The sequence below is a fragment of the Ixodes scapularis genome, unplaced genomic scaffold, assembly GCF_016920785.2.
Source record: "Ixodes scapularis isolate PalLabHiFi unplaced genomic scaffold, ASM1692078v2 PGA_scaffold2__306_contigs__length_199485367, whole genome shotgun sequence".
Taxonomy (NCBI): Eukaryota; Metazoa; Arthropoda; class Arachnida; order Ixodida; family Ixodidae; genus Ixodes; species Ixodes scapularis.
The window spans coordinates 198,399,651-198,417,597 of NW_024609857.1; the positions used below are offsets into that span (position 1 = coordinate 198,399,651).

At 45.7% G+C, this 17,947-nt stretch overlaps 1 protein-coding gene across 1 annotated transcript in view; it reads right to left on the minus strand.

Moving 5' to 3' along the window:
* Positions 1 to 17,947, minus strand: part of LOC8039133 (serine-protein kinase ATM) — a 397,758-nt gene that overhangs the window by 216,609 nt on the left and 163,202 nt on the right. The window contains exons 22-25 of the mRNA XM_040208992.3: positions 15,782 to 15,982; positions 14,841 to 14,999; positions 13,520 to 13,668; positions 9,780 to 9,993 (exon numbers count right to left, since the gene is read on the minus strand). Of these exons, the coding sequence (XP_040064926.2) occupies positions 9,780 to 9,993; positions 13,520 to 13,668; positions 14,841 to 14,999; positions 15,782 to 15,982 (723 nt within the window). The remainder of the gene's footprint in view (positions 1 to 9,779; positions 9,994 to 13,519; positions 13,669 to 14,840; positions 15,000 to 15,781; positions 15,983 to 17,947) is intronic.

Sequence of the window (17,947 nt, forward strand, 5' to 3'; positions counted from 1 at the left end):
GAACCCTCGTCGTCTGCTCCCGCTCCTCGCCGGCCCCGCCGGAGCGAGGCATGACAAGATTGCATTTTGGCGTACTCCCGATTTTCTCGGTGCAGCGAGTGCATGCACGCGTGGGGTGTCAGCGCTGAAACGAACTCGGAGAGTGCAATTGCTCGTGGAGCGCCGGCCGAAACGAACCCGTTCCACGCTGCGAGTGGGCACGCGTGGGCACGAGTGCCGTGAAACGAACTCGCTATAACAGAAATCGCATCAACCGCGAAATGGACTGTACCAACACGTCTGACAAGCGAGTTCATGGCGGGTTCCTGCGTTTTTGTTCGCGATCTGCGCAAGCGATATCGGTTCCTGTGATAGGAAAGTTTGCAGCAGGTTCCTACGTGTTTATTGCACTATAAAGCTTGAATCTCCTGCGCCCGCGATTTGTGGTATTCATTCCCGTGCGATGCGAGTTCTCAGAGAGTTATCGCAGGTCCTTCGGACCATGAAACGCAAATCTGCTATGTCCATAACATGCAGTATCCTTTCCCGTGACACAGGAGTTTGTAGCGAATTCCCACGTATTTATCGCATCGTCAAACGCGAATTCGCGGTTCCGCGATTTGTGATATCAGTTCCTGCATCACGTGGTTTTGTAGTCAGTGCCAGTGTGCTTATCACTAATTTTTGATAAAGTTTTGCTGTGGCATCATTGAAGCTAACCCACCCTATGTTTTTCAACATTTATCTCTTCATTTTGAGTGGGCGTTGTTTCAGAACTTTACGGTAATACACCACCAATTTGGCAACACGCCTAGCATGAATACACTAACATGAATAACGCTAATACGAATGACTAATGTGCAGGCATGTCTTCTGGCTGGTTTTGAATGGATGGATATGGCTGAACCACTTTAACCGGGCAGCGGCTCGCATCACCCACCTGAAGTTTTTTCCTTCAACGATTAACTTCGATTAAATTTAGAATTAATTAGGAATTAAGAAATTTTTATTGCGACGTTGCAGCAACTGTGGCCAACTAGCGGGCACTGCACGAGACTTATATGCGCATCTTTGTTCTACAAATATTGTATATGAAAACAGTGATGTGATTAACCTAAGCCGTTTTGGAGCAGGTTTGGAGCAGCCAAAACATTATTTTCGAGCAGCAAAAGTGGCTTTGGGAGCAGATATTCTAATAAAAATTAAAATATTTGTTTTAAATGCTGGACACGCGAAGGGCACCTTGCTCGCCGAAATAAACCAATTATGGTCAAGTTCGGCCACCTGGGAGTCTTTCATGGTGTAACTGAAATGCCAATGACATGACACATTTTGCAATGCTTTAGTTAAATGATACATATATATGTACCCGCTGTAGATAGATAAGAACCAAACTGCACATATTATAATTTATTTGTAAATAACCAGCTTTGTCGTAAATATCACAGCATTAGGTTGACTAGTTATATATTATAATAAATGAAAGCAGCCTCCGACTGATGAAACACACAACTACTGTAGTGCAATGCGAAATTGTACACAAGAAAAAGGTGCATGGCTAGCAGGTATTTTTTCTTTTTTCTTTTCGAAACATTCTGCAAGGCTGGTGCAAGCTTTGCTTTGGCTTAGGCTAGTAATGAATGTTTCAATGTCTCTAAGAGACATTGAGACATCCCACAAGTGTACAGTGCTGTAGGCGTTGCTGAGCATTTCTTAAAAACCGCTTGCCACCATTTTACTGATTCCCAACGTGACAGATTTTCGCGGTTTTGACGACGGGCAATGCGGTGTATGAAGCTGCCCGTGTATCCGTTCTTCTTGAGGTCGCAAATGATGGTTTCTTCTTCTTTTTGTCGGTCAGAATCAGTTGAGCAAAGGTTCTTTGCCCTTGATAGGAGTGTGTTTACCACCGATACTTTATGGCTCGTTGGGTGGTTGGGTGGTACTTACAATTTGACTCCAACCACCCAACGAGCCATAAAGTATCGGTGGTAAACACACTCCTATCAAGGGCAAAGAACCTTTGCTCAACTGATTCTGACCGACAAAAAGAAGAAGAAACCATCATTTGCGACCTCAAGAAGAACGGATACACGGACAGCTTCATACACCGCATTGCCCGTCGTCAAAACCGCAGCTGACAACACCACCAGTCGCAGGTTGATACGAAACGCCGGCCAACCACGCGCATCAGCGTCCAATACATCAAGGAAACAAGTGAAGCGCTGGCACGGGTGCTAGCAAAGGAGGGCATTCAGATGGCCCACAAGCCAATTTCAACCCTTGGACGCTTTATGCCACGACCAAAAGATCGGCCCCCTAAAGAGAAAGCGCAAGGTGTGGTGTACGAGATTCCCTGCGCGGAGTGCCCGTCCTCGTACATCGGGGAAACAAAGAACTATCATGAACGGATTTGTCAACACAAGGTTGATGTGCGCAACTTCGATCAAGAATGCAGCGCGGTTGCTGAACACTGTGAAAAAAATGACCACCGCATTGACTTTCTAAACACACGTATCCTGGACATTGAAACTAATCCTCGCCGGAGGCTCTTCCTTGAATCTTGGCACATTCAGACCACGCCAACAAACATTAATAGGTCTCTTGGTGCACTGCCATCTGTGTATGTGAACGTACTCCACCAGTTGTCTTCAAAAAACGATCAAAGAGGAAGAAGATGGGATCATGCACATTCGCCTCCGTCATAGAGGAAAAAGAAGATTGCGGCTCCTTTCCTCCATAGTCGCCCCTGAAGAAGAAGCCGAACCGGCTTCGAAACGTTGGGCCCCTGATTTAGGGATTGGTTCGTCGTCGTATTTTAATAATCATTTCCCCAACCAGACAGACTTCTGTCAAATGTTTACTTTTAAGAGGAAAATAAGAGTATTTGTAACAGTCGGTCCTGCACTTTACTTCAGTGATTGGTTTACTGTGTTTATTTCTTGTGAACCTAGATGTGTTTAAGTGAAAGTAATCTAGATAATCCAAGTTGTAGTTCCCATTTATTAGATTAAAAATAAATTTCAGTCAATTGATCTTTCTACATTTTCCTAAAAGCGGAAGGCCGGCCTGTACATAAAGCTCCGAAATCGAGGTGTTTCTGCCATACTTGTTAAATATAAATCTTAATGCCTTCTTCTGAATTCTTTCTAATTTGTTAATATTACATTTTATGTAAGGATCCCACACAACGTCGGCATACTCGAGTATAGATCTAACAAACGTTTTGTACGCCATTAGTTTCGTTTTACTCGAGCAGTCCTTCAGTTTCTTTTTTAATGCCCATAATTTATTCATTGCTTTTCGGGAGATAAGGTCAATATGTGAGTTCCAACGCAGATTTGAAGTTATGATTAATCCTAGGTATTTGTATTCACATACAGTATTTAAAGCGGTTCTTTGAAGAGTATAATTAAAATTCAGTGGGTTTTTTTTCCTAGTTACCGTCATATGTGCACATTTTTGGTTATTTAGAGACATTTGCCAATCATCACACCATTCTGAGATCACTTCTAAACACTTGTTTAAAACTACTTGGTCATTTGAGCATTTGACTTGCTTATAAATTATACAATCATCGGCAAATAAGCGAATTTGAACAGATCTGTCCACTGTAATGTCATTTATAAAAATTAGAAAAAGTAGGGGTGCCAGAACTGATCCCTGAGGAACTCCAGATTCTACTTTTGATGTGGATGAGCGGGAATCCTGTATTTGTACAAACTGTTTTCTGTTTTTTAAATATGCCTCTAACCATTTTAATATCTGTTCATTGTTTAATAGGGATCTCAGTTTGAAGAGTAGTTTTCCGTGAGGCACGCGGTCAAACGCTTTTGCAAAATCTATAAAAATTACGTCCGTCTGATATCCGGAGTCAATTGACTTTGCGAAATCATTCACAGTGAGCACCAGTTGCGTAACTGTAGATAAATTACGTCTAAAACCGTGTTGAACTTTATTGAAAAAGTTATTCTCTTCAAGAAAACAGACAATACGTTTAAACAAAATATGCTCAATCAATTTTGCACAGCTGCTCAAAATTGATACTGGGCGGTAGTTATTAACATGATGGGAATCTCCTGCTTTGAATATTGGAACTATTTTAGCAGTTTTCCAATCGTCGGGGATTTGCCCTAATTCAATTGACTTATTAAAAATTGTAAGCAAGAAATTTGAGCAGGATTCCGCATACCGACTCAAAAAATGTTTGGAATCATGTCTGGTCCTACAGATTTTTTAGTATCAAGGTTAAGCAATGCTGCAAAAATGCCTTCTTTAGATATGGTAACACTCGGAATGCTTTTCGGTGAGAATTCTATAGTTGGATTCTGGTTATTATCCGTGGTATACACGGATGAGAAGTATTCGTTGAATGAGCTGGCAATTTCGAATGGATCATCAATTTTTGTTCCGTTCTGTGTAATGGTATTAATTGGCTGTTTTGACTTGATCATATATCGCCAAAATTTAATAGGATCGGATACCAAAAATTTATCTAAGGTCACATTATGGAAATATCGTTTTGACTCCTGAATCATTGACCTTAATTGCTTTCGAAGTTGTGTTATACTAGGTTTGTCTGTTCTTTGGTTTTTAATTCTAATTCTGTTTATTTTACGTTTGAGATGCAAAACCTCCCGAGTAATCCAAGGATTATTTTTTCGTATTCTTTTGCAACGTGTCGGTATAAACCTTTCTATACAGTACAGAACTGAATTCTTAAATGACAGCCACATATCGTTAATATCTAATGCACATTCACTTTGTTCACAAAAACTGTCAAATGATAATTCAAGGTGATCTAAAATGCTTTCGTCTAGCGCTCTAGTGTAATCAGGCACTTTGATCAATCGGTCTGCTTTTTTAGTATGAAGTTCTCAGGCACATTTACACCAAACCAAATGGTGGTCAGATATTCCCTCTCTAACTTGGCAAGTGAACGCTTTACCCATTAACTCCTGAGATTTAAATACGAGATCAAGGATATTATTGGTTGTACTTGAAATTCTCGTGGGACATGTAACAATTTGCGTCAAATCATTATCAAATGCCATATTAACCAAAAGTTCTGAGTGCTTGCAATTAAAGTTCAAAGGTGTTAAATTTTCCCAGTTGATGTTGGGAAGGTTAAAATCACCTGCGATTACAATGTTTGAAAAACGTCGTCTTTGCAGATTTACAAAGTCGTATAGTTTTTCTAATACGCTTTCAGAAGCATTTGGCGGTCGGTAGATCACCCCGAGGAGAATCGGACTATTATGAATACGCAGCTTGACCCAGATCGATTCAATGTTTAAGGTATCGTGAATTAATGTTGCATCGATATTATTTTTAAGAACTATTGCCACTCCTCCCCCTCTCGTATCCCGGTCTTTTCGGAAAATTTGATGTGTTGGTGGAATGATTTCGTTATCGGTAATATTATCGTGCAACCATGTTTCTGTTAATACAACTATATCAGGATCGTCGGACAATAACATGTGTTCTAGTTCAGCAGTTTTATTTACTACACTTCTGGCGTTTACATTGTAAGAGTGAACCAACGAGATCTCGAGCACTGTTGTCATTCGTTGTTAGATTGCACGTGTCTGTCGTCTCGTTGCCTCGAGTTAATCAAAATACGGGCGTTTTTCACGGGATCCCACTGATAGCAAGAATTGCCAACTATCAACTTATCGAATCTTAGCACGACTTTCTCGCCTTTGTCACGGTCTTCTTTAGCACTGTTCCAGAGAAGCTTCCTTTTTTGTCTGATATGAATCAAAAAGTCTTCAGATATTGATATTTTGGTTCCCTTAAGTTTCCGCGCATTTCTCAGGATGTTTTCTTTTACATTATAGTCAAAAGGTTTCAATATTACAGGCCTTGATTTCCCCTTATTCGGTCTTCCAATCCTATGAATCCTCTCCACCCCAACATCTTCAATGCCTAGTTTGTCTTCAAGAATCTCAGAGATGATAACTTTTTCTAGATCCCGCTTAGTTTCGTTGAGATTTTCAGGAATTCCAAAAAAGATTAAATTGTTTCTGCGCATTCGGTTTTCTAGGTCGTCTACTTTGTTCTCGAGTGAAGAAACTGTTTGATTCAATGTGAGCATAGTACTCGAAAAAATGTCAAAATTTTTTGAGACGCTCTTGAATGATTCAACGGTTTCTTCAATAACACCTATTCTTTCTTCGACCTTCCTTTGAGTGAATTTTATTTCCTTAATCGCCTCGAATATCTTATTTTGACCTACCAAAAGTTTTTGTAAGGTTTCTTCCGTGTCTGGGCCTGGATTACTTCCAATATCTCCAGAGAGTAAGAGGAGATTACACGGCGCAGATTACCCATATTTTGGCTAAATGTAGCAGGATGTAGCAGGGTTAGCCCCTTGGTGCAGTTTGGCGCAATTGGCGCAGCAATCACATCACTGTGAAAAGGATCGTCCAAGCTAGGGTGCCTTCATGCGTGCTTTGCATAGGATGATAACATCCAACCGTTTTGTTCCGCACGCTTCTGTTTCTTTTCTAGTCCCGTGCACGTGAAAGCGCGTCTCCCGGCACGAGCTCTTGGCACTGACAGTGCTACAGCGGAAATTTCTTATCGGCCTTTTCTTTGTATTTTTTTAAAGAGCGCATGCTGTCGGCACTGGGTACTAGAAGCATCACCCTAAACAGAAGGACGTGGAAGTACCCTATACTCCGTTCACACCTAAGCTGACAGTGCAGAGGAAGATATGTGCTCGTAGTCCTACGTCTATCTTTTGCCACATAATCACGCTCCCCGCCCATACCCATGCGCTTAGACAGGGGCAACGAAAGATAGGCGGTGCATGGGTCCGGCGAGTGCGTAGCTGCCCCAGCACTGTCAGCTTAGGGTGAACAAAATACAGTCTAAGTTCATCACAACAGACATCTTTACAACAGACATTTGGATATAACATACCGATTTGTGAAGTTCAATTGGTTTTCCTCTACAACCATTGACTCAACTTCATATCTGCTTACAACATACCCCCTTAAGAACAGACCGAAATCTTGGTCAAAATCAAGGTCTGTTATACAGTATAGACCACTTACAGCTAAAGCTGCAATGGAGCTCAGTGGTAACTGAGCTCCACTGCTTCACAGTGGGCCCAGGATCGAATCCCGAGAGCGGAGGACCATCGTTTTTTGAGCAGTTGGCAATATCGTGGCGGACATCCCCCTGAAGCCCTAATACGCCAACTACAAGTACGATGACAACGGATGTCTTTTCCAGCAGTGGGAAGAGCCCGTAACAGCTATCGCCAGCCAAGTGGAACGACGGCCAGCTGCTCAACGCTGGTCGCCGTTCCGCCCGAGTTAACACCTTCCCATCACCCAAAAAAAGCTTCTTGGACTGTGCTAGTGAGGTGTCGAGTTTTGTTTTCATGCTCCAGTAGTTCCCTCGAGTAAACAAAACAAAAATAGTATTTCAATGAAAACAAAAAAAGTGTTGCTCAGCATTATGGAAGCGTCCCCCATTTCCCCACCGAATGTAGAAAACAAAAATTGGCCTTCTCTGGCATTTTATAAAGGTGTTTCAATTGCGTCGGCATTCAGAATGCCTTTTCTAACGTCAGCCCTGAAACCACAGTCCGTCGCACAGATTGCGTGCCACACAGATTGTTGGCGTGCAACCCGCGAAAGAAACCTGATAAATGGGTGGGTGTGCCTTTCTTTCATCTCTTTTCTCACAATTTAAAGGCTCTGGCAGTAAGCTATGCTGTAAACATTGTTTTTAAAAAAAGATTTCATATTAAGTAAGCCAACTCCTTTTCCCGGTGGGAAGCTTGGTAGCCAGAAAAACCAGATAGCCAGTAACTAGTTGCGAGGTGGCAACAGTACACGAGATTCCATTGCCTTGTGGGTTCTCGTATGTTGGTCGAACGGGACGCTGCCTAAATGACCAGATTTCGGAACATAAAAGAGCAGTTAATTCAAGCTCCGTCAATTCTGAAACTGTTAAACACCTAGGCCTTTGTAATTGTTTCCCAGATTGGTCGCAAACAACTGTCCTTAGAAAAGAAAACTAACCTTATAAGAGGATAATTCAGGAAACTATTGGCATTATGCAAGCTGAAAATTGTACAAATATGCCGCAACTGACTTTGAAAGACGAGACACGGGCGTTTTTGTGTGTCTAGTTCCTTCAAGTTGTGTGGTAGTGAATGTATGTTTATTCTCAATGATTTTATGTCTTGCGGTGTTTGTGTGTGCTCGACATCCTCCTCTCCTTTTTCGTCAGTCCAAGACAACAGTGTTTTTGACTTTCTAGTTTTCCTGTGTCCTGGGGTGGTGTCGTGTTTGCCTTCTTTTTGTAATGAAGCTTCCCACACAGTCGCTTGTGTGAGCCATGGTTTTATTATTTATAATTGATGGCATGCACCAAATTTTTCAGACTGCATTGAAATTTGTGGGTGAGCTTAAGACTCATGATGTAGAACTGCACATGGTGTGGGGATCTGTTTTAGAGAAAAAGGAAGAAGCTTGTTCTTATGTAAATCATTTCTGCACTGGTTATATGAGGTGGTGCTGTCCTCCTCCCTTCTGTTCCTGGTCTCAAGGTTTCTCATTATGGATGTGCACCAGCTTGCCTGCGTTTTCACTCTAATTTCATTAATCACCATTTTCTTATATCTACTGTTCACAATGAGCCTACTTACCCCAAACAACCTTCAAACTTGTAAGCCTTTAAAGTCTGCATTTACCTCTTATCGCAATTATTAGGTAAACGTTTTGTCTCCGGGCCGCTGTTGTTTGAACAAGCGCGACAATTTGAACAAGCAGACGAATTTGAAAGTGCAGACGACAGTTTGAACAATCAGTTGGCCGTTTGAACATGAAGAAATACTGAATGTGGCCGCAAGTGGTCTGGACAACCCGACGGTTTTCCCGAGTTCATGTTGAAACAAAACAAATAAATCTGGCAATCACAAACCTCCGTGAATTTAAGTCAAACTGCTTTCCGCACATGCAATCGCGGTTAGACAGTGTCTACTTTTTCGTTTTCGCAGCACCTACCCACATTCTCGGACAAACCCAGCAGGCAGAAAACACGTGAAAACTGATCTTCACCCATTTTCGTCTTTGTTGATACAGTCCCAGTTGCGGCATTTTGACGAGAAGTCAGGTTTTAGTCTGGTTTCTTCCAAAACAATCGAGCAATGCCCGTCCCGCACAGCGACTTCCGCCCACCCTCAAAAACCGGAAGTGTGCCTGGAGCACTACCACTATAGCGTGATGCAACAGCATTGAGTTTGCGTATAAATGCTACGCATTTAATAAACCGAAGCCATTATGCACCAAAAAAACGTGTTACGGTAGTTCCTTGTGATGAAACAAACTTCTAGAATTGTCGCATTTCTTAAATAATGGCAATATACGGCTCGAATCTACATCCAAAAAAGATGCGAGGTTATTCTTTTTTTATGCGAATATGACTATCCGAAAATTATGGCACTTGAATGTTTTTTTTTTTCACATTTATAGTCATTATTTGAGTTGTTTCGTTGCGCTCTATATATATTCTTCCGTTCAAATGTGTCACGCATCAACGTCTTATTGTTGTCTTTTATGCAGAGCATCCGTGTGCAATGTACATACTGTACCGAGTGTCTTTTGATCTTTAATTGATTTAACCTCCGAGGAGAAGGCCAGTTCGTCAAGCTGATTTTTCAGCTTCTTTTCCCGAACCTCCCCTGTCGCTTCGATGGGGAATAAAGATATTCTTTTCCACCAGGCTGACCCCGCAGCAGCTGGGCAATCTGCGGCCAGAGCTGAAGGCGACCCCCTCACCTTGGGTGAGAGCTGTTCCTCGAGGAAGGTCCTGGCGGCCAGGGCAGCCCGAGCCCCTCCCTCCGCCAGGCGGGGCATCACGTGGCTCAGCACCGTGGGGGCACACTCGCCCACCAGGAAGGCCGCCTCCTGGCCCAGCGTGGCGCTCACGTAGGACACCGCCGGTGCGCTGCACTGCTCCACCGCGCTTGAGAGAACCGTCCGCCAGTGGCGCCTGCACACGGCCCCGTCAGTAAAGGTGTATCCACACGACGGACCAGATTGCTGTTTCGGTCCGCGGGCCGCGCATCACGTGATCCTACGTCACCGGTTTTCAAGGTCCGCCGGCGGTCCGCGGCCCACGCTTCTGAGAAATGCCAAGTGACTTTTCTCGCCCGGACCTTGGCGGCGGACCGCGGTGTTTTAGTATAATTGAAACGCTAAGTCTGGCAACAAGCTGACTTTTGTTGTTTGGATAGGAATCCAAATCCAAAGTCGTCTTCTTTTGGCGCCAACTGTTGAAGACGAAGAAGACAAACCTTTTGTTGTGAGAGGATGGTGGCATGGTCCGACGATGCAACTTTTTACTTCATCGCGCTCATGGAGTATTTCACGCTCTGTGGGACGATAGTTGCATGCCCTTTTTGGGGTCACTTAAGTCCTCCTCGTCCTCAATAGTCAACGCCAGGGCCACCGCGGCCGAACGTCTCTTTCGTTCAACTTCCATCTTGGCTCCTTACAAATAGCCTCAAAGCAGCTCGCTGCATGCGTTTGGCGGAGCTGTGAGGTCCAGGGTTATACCGGCCCATTCACTCTGTCGTCTGCTCTTTTGGTCCGCCGTGTGGGTGCTCATTGCTGCCGGACGGCCCGCGGGCCGCGCATCACGTGAACAATCGGTCCGCGGCCCGGTCCGTCGTGTGGATACACCTTAATGGGGCCCGTATCAACGAGGCGTGACAGCACGCTCCCACTTGTTGCTTTGTTCATTCTAATGCCGCAACCCGATTGGCTGTGGAGCGGTAATGAGATGTTGGGGACTCGCAACACCCCGCGTTTCTTAAGCCGCCTAGGGAGCACGGGGCTAGTGGGTCAAACGGAGCAGGACACTCGACTGAATGCTAGAAAATGTTGCAAAACTTTTACATAACCCTATTTCAACGACACATTATGTAAAACACAGCGAGTCAGGATAACGTCCACTTCAACCGAATGAAGGGTGTTTTCGGGAGAGCATTGAAGACCTTGCGGCGGCATTTCATACCGTTGACGCCTCGCTGGTGAAAGCCTGCTTGTGTCGCCTACGAGGCGAGCACCTCAAGGCACGGCCGAAGAGGCTCCTCATTAAAAAACAACAAAAGGCAACAACAGAAAATACTTTTCTAATGTTTTGGACAAGTCGAACAGGTGAGGTGGATTGAATTCCGGGTTACTTCAAAGGCTGCGGCCACCGCTGCCTACCTTCCTCTTTCTGGCTCTCCATAAGGCCGTTTCTGCACAAACTAGAGACTCAGTGATCTAATGAAAAGGCAATGGAATGAGGGTTTAGAATTTACTAATACAGTCGACTCTGATTAGTTCAAACTCTCTTAATTCAAACTCTTTTAATTCAAACTAACATGGGAGGAAGCTGCCGGTAATTCAAACTTTGCCTTATTCAAATAAATTTTCGGTCCCCCTCGAGTTTGAATTAACGAGATTTAACTGTGTAACCAATTCAATTATTAGTTTCAAGAGAATAAAGGAAGAAAGTACTGTAGCTAACACCCAAATCCAAGTTGACAAAAAAAAAATAGACATTTCAAGGTCTCTTCTTTTTGGAGCCCCTATTTGGACTCGTAAATAAATAAATAAATAAATAAAAATGGTGTCTTTCAATGCTTGTATTTCACTTTAAGGTGGGCCGTATTATTGGATAATAAGGCGCCCACCTAAGTTTGTGTGGTACGCAACCGGTTTTTCCAATGTTTTTCTTAACTACATGGGTTTTACACAAATTCCAGAAATTGAGGGCAAAAATAAAATCTACTTTTTCACAAAAAAATAATTTTCTAGCAGTTCAGAGGCATCATTATCCCGGATGTGAAAGAATTGCCGCATCTCCTTTGCCATGAAATTACCCGAGGGAGAGCACAACATAAAACCAAGGCGCAGCGATGACACCCCCCCGCAAAACCACCGACACCCGAAAGAAAAGACTGGCTTTCCGAACACAACGGTGTGCAGACCGTCGCAAAGTTGGAATTCCCACCCCTCATTGAGTCAGGACCCCCGCACCAAATGCTAACACATTTCATCGAGAATCGGCGTAGTGACAGCAGCGATTTCAGCATAATTTTTTTCCTCGGCCTTTCTGTCGCTGTCTCTCGTGTTCTTTATCTGGGAAAGCCCCGAGCCGGCTTGTGTCACGGAGCGGTGCGCCGCTGCATGTCCGAACATGTGATGTTTTACCCTCGCTGGGAGTATGACGGAGGCACTCAAGGAAGAGGTTTGGCTGGCACCGGTGTCCAATAGGTGAGGAGAGGAGCGTCAGTGTTCGGTCGGCCTTTCTACTTCCGTTGCTGGCACCTGACTGGATCTGGTTAGGTGCCAGCCATGTAACACATTCTGCGTTAAAACATCGGGTGGGCAGCGTTCCAAAATGGGGTGGCAAAATTTTATAAGAAATTACAGTCTGAGCTCATTACAACAGACATTTGGATATAACATACTGATTTGTGAAGTTTGTTTGGTTTTCCTCTATGTACCATTGACTCAACTTCATATCTGTATATAACATAGTACTTTTTTTACAACAGACTGAAATCTTGGTCACAATCAAGGTCTGTTATAACGAGCTTAGACTGTACTGATGAACAGGGGGGGGGAGGGGGTATGACTGGCTATGAACATGACACAGGAACTGATACAGGTCATGGATGTATCAGATTCAAGTTTCAGAGTAAGCACGTAGAAACTCCCTGTGAACTCACATATTACGGGAACCACTATCACCACAGACGTCTAACTCGGTGCAACAAAGACATATGGAAACCCACTATGAACTCGCACACCGCGGGAGCCGATACCACAGATCGCAGATGCGGTAGATTCGAGTTTGTAGGTGCGATAAACACGCCCTTCGAAGACCTGGGTAGCTCAAAAACTGGGTAACTTTTTCATTACGCTGCATGCCCCCAAGAAACAGAATACAAGGTAAGTGCCGTCACGAGTGCCATCCCAGTCAAGAGCTTGCTGGTAGAATGCAGGCGACATCACAGTCTATAGATATTATACTTACTGAAATGAATACTTTGGCGGTTTCTGCCTTAGCAAACTTTGTCACCACAAGCAGCCCTAATTCATAAAGGAGCAGAACAAACTTTTAAAAAATTAGAAGCCTAAAAAAATGTTTTGAGAAATTTTGATAACTTTTTTTTAAAGCAGATTACAGCAGCCTTCGTGTGCTGTTTCAATTATTTCAAAATAATATGATCGCTAGATCTGAAACTATAGATGGCATTTTCAATCGTCCACATTTTCAACTGGTTCGTGAAATTTTTGAAAGAGTAGACGAATCCAGCAATTTCCCCCAGGGTGCCTTCCACAAACCAAAATCCACCCGTTAGGTTCTTTGAGCAATTCGACTGGACGACTCCTAACGTCGGCAGTGTGCCTCCGGTGCTACAATTTGTCTTTAGAAAAAATCTTTTCCATAGCCCACCAAAAACATTCCAGACCAGGTAATCTAAGACTGTGGCGACGTGGTAGAGAAATGGGCTCACTCGAGGAACTGCTTTGCTGAGGCGCGGCCCAGGGCTTGGAAGGGAAGGTTCTGGAGTGGCCGCCCCTGCCTCAGCCAGCGGTGGACGACGTAAGCCACGTGGGCGCCACCCCAGGCCCTGCCGGGACAGTCCGGGGAAAGCCCGAGTGCCTGGAAATGGATGTGCTTTCACGGAGCAAGAAGTATGGACCGCCACAGTCAACCAGGCTTCGGTGTTACCAAAGCTCCACCACTCTACGGATCAAGCACGATGACAAGTTAACGCAGGGGGTGAATCATAAAGCAGTCCAGACTTCGGTGTTGCGAAAAAAACAGGATGCAGAGTTTTTTGGGCATTAGGCCTCGGAGCACATTCGTCTGACTGTTCGGGCAGAAACACGCAAAAAAGGAGGAAGGAAAGACAAATTAAAAAGTTTTTGTTGTTTTATAGTTCTCGATAATGACCAGGCTTTAATTAATGTCACGCGTGCGGGCAGTGAGGTTGCATATATTTGGCTGTGCAGGAACCATATTTGCAGAATTCCAACGCACACTTTTCTTTAGAAAAGAATGCACTACCATCGAACCTAAAGCCTGAAATTTAACAAAAGCCTAGAAAATTTCGGCGTAAGTTTAACTTCCTTCCCGTCTTCTTCGTCCTCCACCTGATGTTTTTTCCGGAGGTTTTCTACCGTGCTTCGCTTTTTCCCATCTGCCAAACGGCCCAATATGCAGGAGGCATAGAATGCACACTGGCTGGGGAAGCATTCCAGGTGCCGTACACACAACCAATGGCACCACAGCGTCTCGTCAGTATTGCAATTATGTAAACCTTCCCGGTCTGTAGAAAAGATGACGGCCATATTTGAAAACCATCAATATTTCTTTCGGCAGCCTCCCCAGAAAAGCTTGTACGTATTAGTAACACGAATGTGCACACGCGAGAGAGTGATGAGTGGATAAATTGAGAATAAATTTCCAAATGTCCGCAGGGGAAATTGAAACCCCCAGATTGCAATCCCGATGCTCAACTTCTGCGCCAAGAGCCAGACCCACGAAGCGATAGTTTTTATGTAACCTCCTTGTCTCGTCACGCGCATGCATGGATCGCGGGACGAGGTCTTCGCAATGCCTCGCGAGAGGAACGGGCAGACTCGAGAGGAGGTAACTTATTAAAGGAACATATATTACCATTTGATGGTCCCTTTTAATTAGCGGATCATAGCCTTCATAAAAGACGAGTAATCTACAACAAAACAACGCGGAAACACGACACCGTTTTCTGGTAAAAACCGTCGTTCACGCATGCCCCCCAAGACACCAAATGAGGGTGCAGAACGCACCTTGGCAACCATGTCGTACGGCACAGAGCGGTCCCTGACCGCCTCCACCAGGGCGTGGACGGCGCAGCCTCCGACCGAGGGTCCCAGTGCAATGCCTGCACTGGCCAGGGCCACCGCAAACACCAGGCAGCCTGCCTGGCGCTCGTCTTCTTTCGACGGCTGCGGGGCGACGGACACAAAAACATTAGACTGGAAAGACAGTCCTCGGGCAATGCTGCCGAAACTGCTCATAAGAACCGGTGCTGGCATTTTAGCGGGTTTCTCTTAAAGCCCGACGCCACGCACAAATAAATGCTTCCCGGCGGAAGATTTCACTCCTTTCCTTCGTTTCCCTTCCAATGTTCTTCTAACTTCTTTGCATCTTTCTCGCAAGCTAAGCATCTAAGCGCCCCAGACCTGAACAACCGGGATTGCTCACACTGGCAGAAAATGAGCACCAAAAGGGGCAGTTGCTCTCGCTTGACTCGGATCAGTGGGTCGCTTTTAGGGTTATTCTGTGACGGCCTCGCGAATTCCTTCTCAGGAAGGACCATACTTCTTTCATTCCATTGGTGTATCGCTCTCCGGGCTATTCTGCGACAGGCTCACGAGTTTCTTTTCGGGAAGGACCATACTCTTTTCATTCCTAAGCTGACAGTACGGTAGCTATGTGCTTGTCGGACCAGTCCTATGTATGTCTATCTTTAGACACAGGATTGCGCCTCCGTCCATACGCACGCACAGAAGCGGGTTCAGACGATGAAAGGGACGCGGTCCATTGCTCCGGCAAACGCGCAACTCTCACAGCACTGTATAGCTCAGGGGTCAGTGGAGATTTTTCAACTTTTCTTTGTATAGGGCCAGCGGCGTAGAGCCGTTAGTTGTGCACTGTATTTTCTTTTTTGTCTTTGAACAGTGTTCAGCTAAATGCCCCCTATTGCCTACAAGCTGCACAAACTCACGTCTACGTCCAGGTGGGGCGTGAGGAGCGGCAGGAGGGACTGGAGGCTGGCAGGGTCCCTGCCCTCCAGCAGCAGCGCCACCTGCTCGGCCGCCAGGCTCCGCACCGAGTCGTAGCCGCTCCCCAGGAAGCGCCTCGCAAACTCCGGAGCCGCGAAGGTTCGCCCGTCCACCGTGAATCGAACCCACCCCCTCCTGGGACCCTGAAAGGGGCACCGCAACCTGGGTCGACCAACTGCAACGGCCGTTCCTGACAGTCCACATTTCGGGGACCCCCAGTGGGTGAGGAAAGTTGCAGGGAACACTCTTCACAGGGAGAGCAATGCATTGGGCCATTACGATGATGACAAAATGAATTATGTAAAGCGATTATCTTTTATTGTCATAAAAAAAAACAGACATCACAAAAAGTGGAATGTTTCTCCAATACAGCAATCCCCCGTCATAATGAAATCACTCCTTTCGAATTATTAGTTTTATCGAAGTTTAACGTGGTCCCAACCAAAATCCACACATTGTTAACCGGATTATTCTAAGTGTATTGGCGGCCGACCAAGCTTATTACGAAGGCCGTGGTGCCGAAAGCGCGCAAGCGTCCACAGAGCGCACAGAGACCCCCGCACTCCCTCCCCCTTCCGCCGAGGCAAAGGGCAAACTGGGAAAACAGCAAACAAGAAAATGAAGCACGGTAAACGGGCAATGGAGGGCAGAGCACACACGGCGCCGATGCCGATACGCTTACGCGGGGACGCGGGCAGGGAGCAGCGTCCACATTCCGACACTACTCATGACGCCCGCAGCCAACGCTTCTTGGCTTCTGTCAAAACGGGTCAAGGGAGCGATGGAGCCGGGAGGAGATCGTCCCTTCGAGTGCTTCCAACGCGCGCGCCTGTGGCGTACTACACGCACACGTGCATCAGATGGAAGATTGGGAGCGTTTACCGAAACTCAATTACATCTGCGAGGTTGAGAAAAGTGGCTGGCCCAAGTCCAAAAGTGACAAAGAATTCAACTTTCCGGCATCGGCTGCTTGACATTGTCCATTATTTTGCAGAACAAGCGAGGCATATTGGACGGGTTCGAGAAGTTTCTCGTGCAAGAGAAAGCGCACCCGCGACCCAAAGATGAAAGATCGCCAACTGCTTTGCAACCGTCGAATTTTCTCTCGCAAGCATGCTTGCCGAGTTGGCGCACGATTCCCAGAACTACAGGGGTGTGTGAAAACATGTTGGCAAAGCCATTGAGGATAGCTTCGATTCGTTCGCACTTGTCATCCCAGACGTTCCTGTTGCTGCTCCTGCCACAGGTGCTGCAATTGTAGACTTTGCGTGCGGACAGGGTAAACACGAAGCAACATTGGAGAGGAAATTCAGGAAATGCCTATGGCTGCTTCCAAACAAACTGGAGTGCAGCGGCAGCGACTTTGATTTTTAGGAGAGGGGAGTATGGCGCGCCGTCGGTATGTCTGGACTCAGCGCTGCGGTCATCGCCGCGGTGTTCCGCTCCGCCAGCCCCGTCGACGTCGCGACATCGGCCAAAAACATTAAATCCACGAGGGCGAAATTACCCACGGCCGTCTCGAACGCTTGTTTGGACGTACCCCTCCCACCTTCGCAGTGCTGCGGTATAGACCCGCCAACAAGGGGGACCGCTCCTCGTGAACTTTCACGCAGTGTCGTCGACGGACGTTGCGACCGTAATTACGGCTCACCTGCCCCAACGCTGATGCGCCATTTGTAGGAAATCGCGTACCGCCGCCAATGCGCCACTTCCCACGTGGTCCGTCAACAACCCGAGTCCAGCATGGTTCTTTCAGCGGAGCGGGATTCCGCTCCCCGTTTAATGGTACAAAAAATACAACGCTACAAAACACTCAGTCTAAGCTACAAATACACGCGACATTACACAAATATTTACAAGTGCACGTTAAGCCCAAAGCTAAACACAAAGAGGGCCCCCAGGCCTCGTTCCCGCGATTACCCTAGATTTGGTCGCCACAGACTTGCCTGGGCTCGATGGCGTCCGTTGTTCAAAGAGACTTTTTGCCCCCTGTCTACCGAATATATCTCAATCGATGGACGAGGAGGTTTCTCCTTGGTGGTGGTTAAACGTTTTTTTATTGATGAAAGGGTTATGTCGAGGCTTTTTGATAAATATCATCTAGCCTT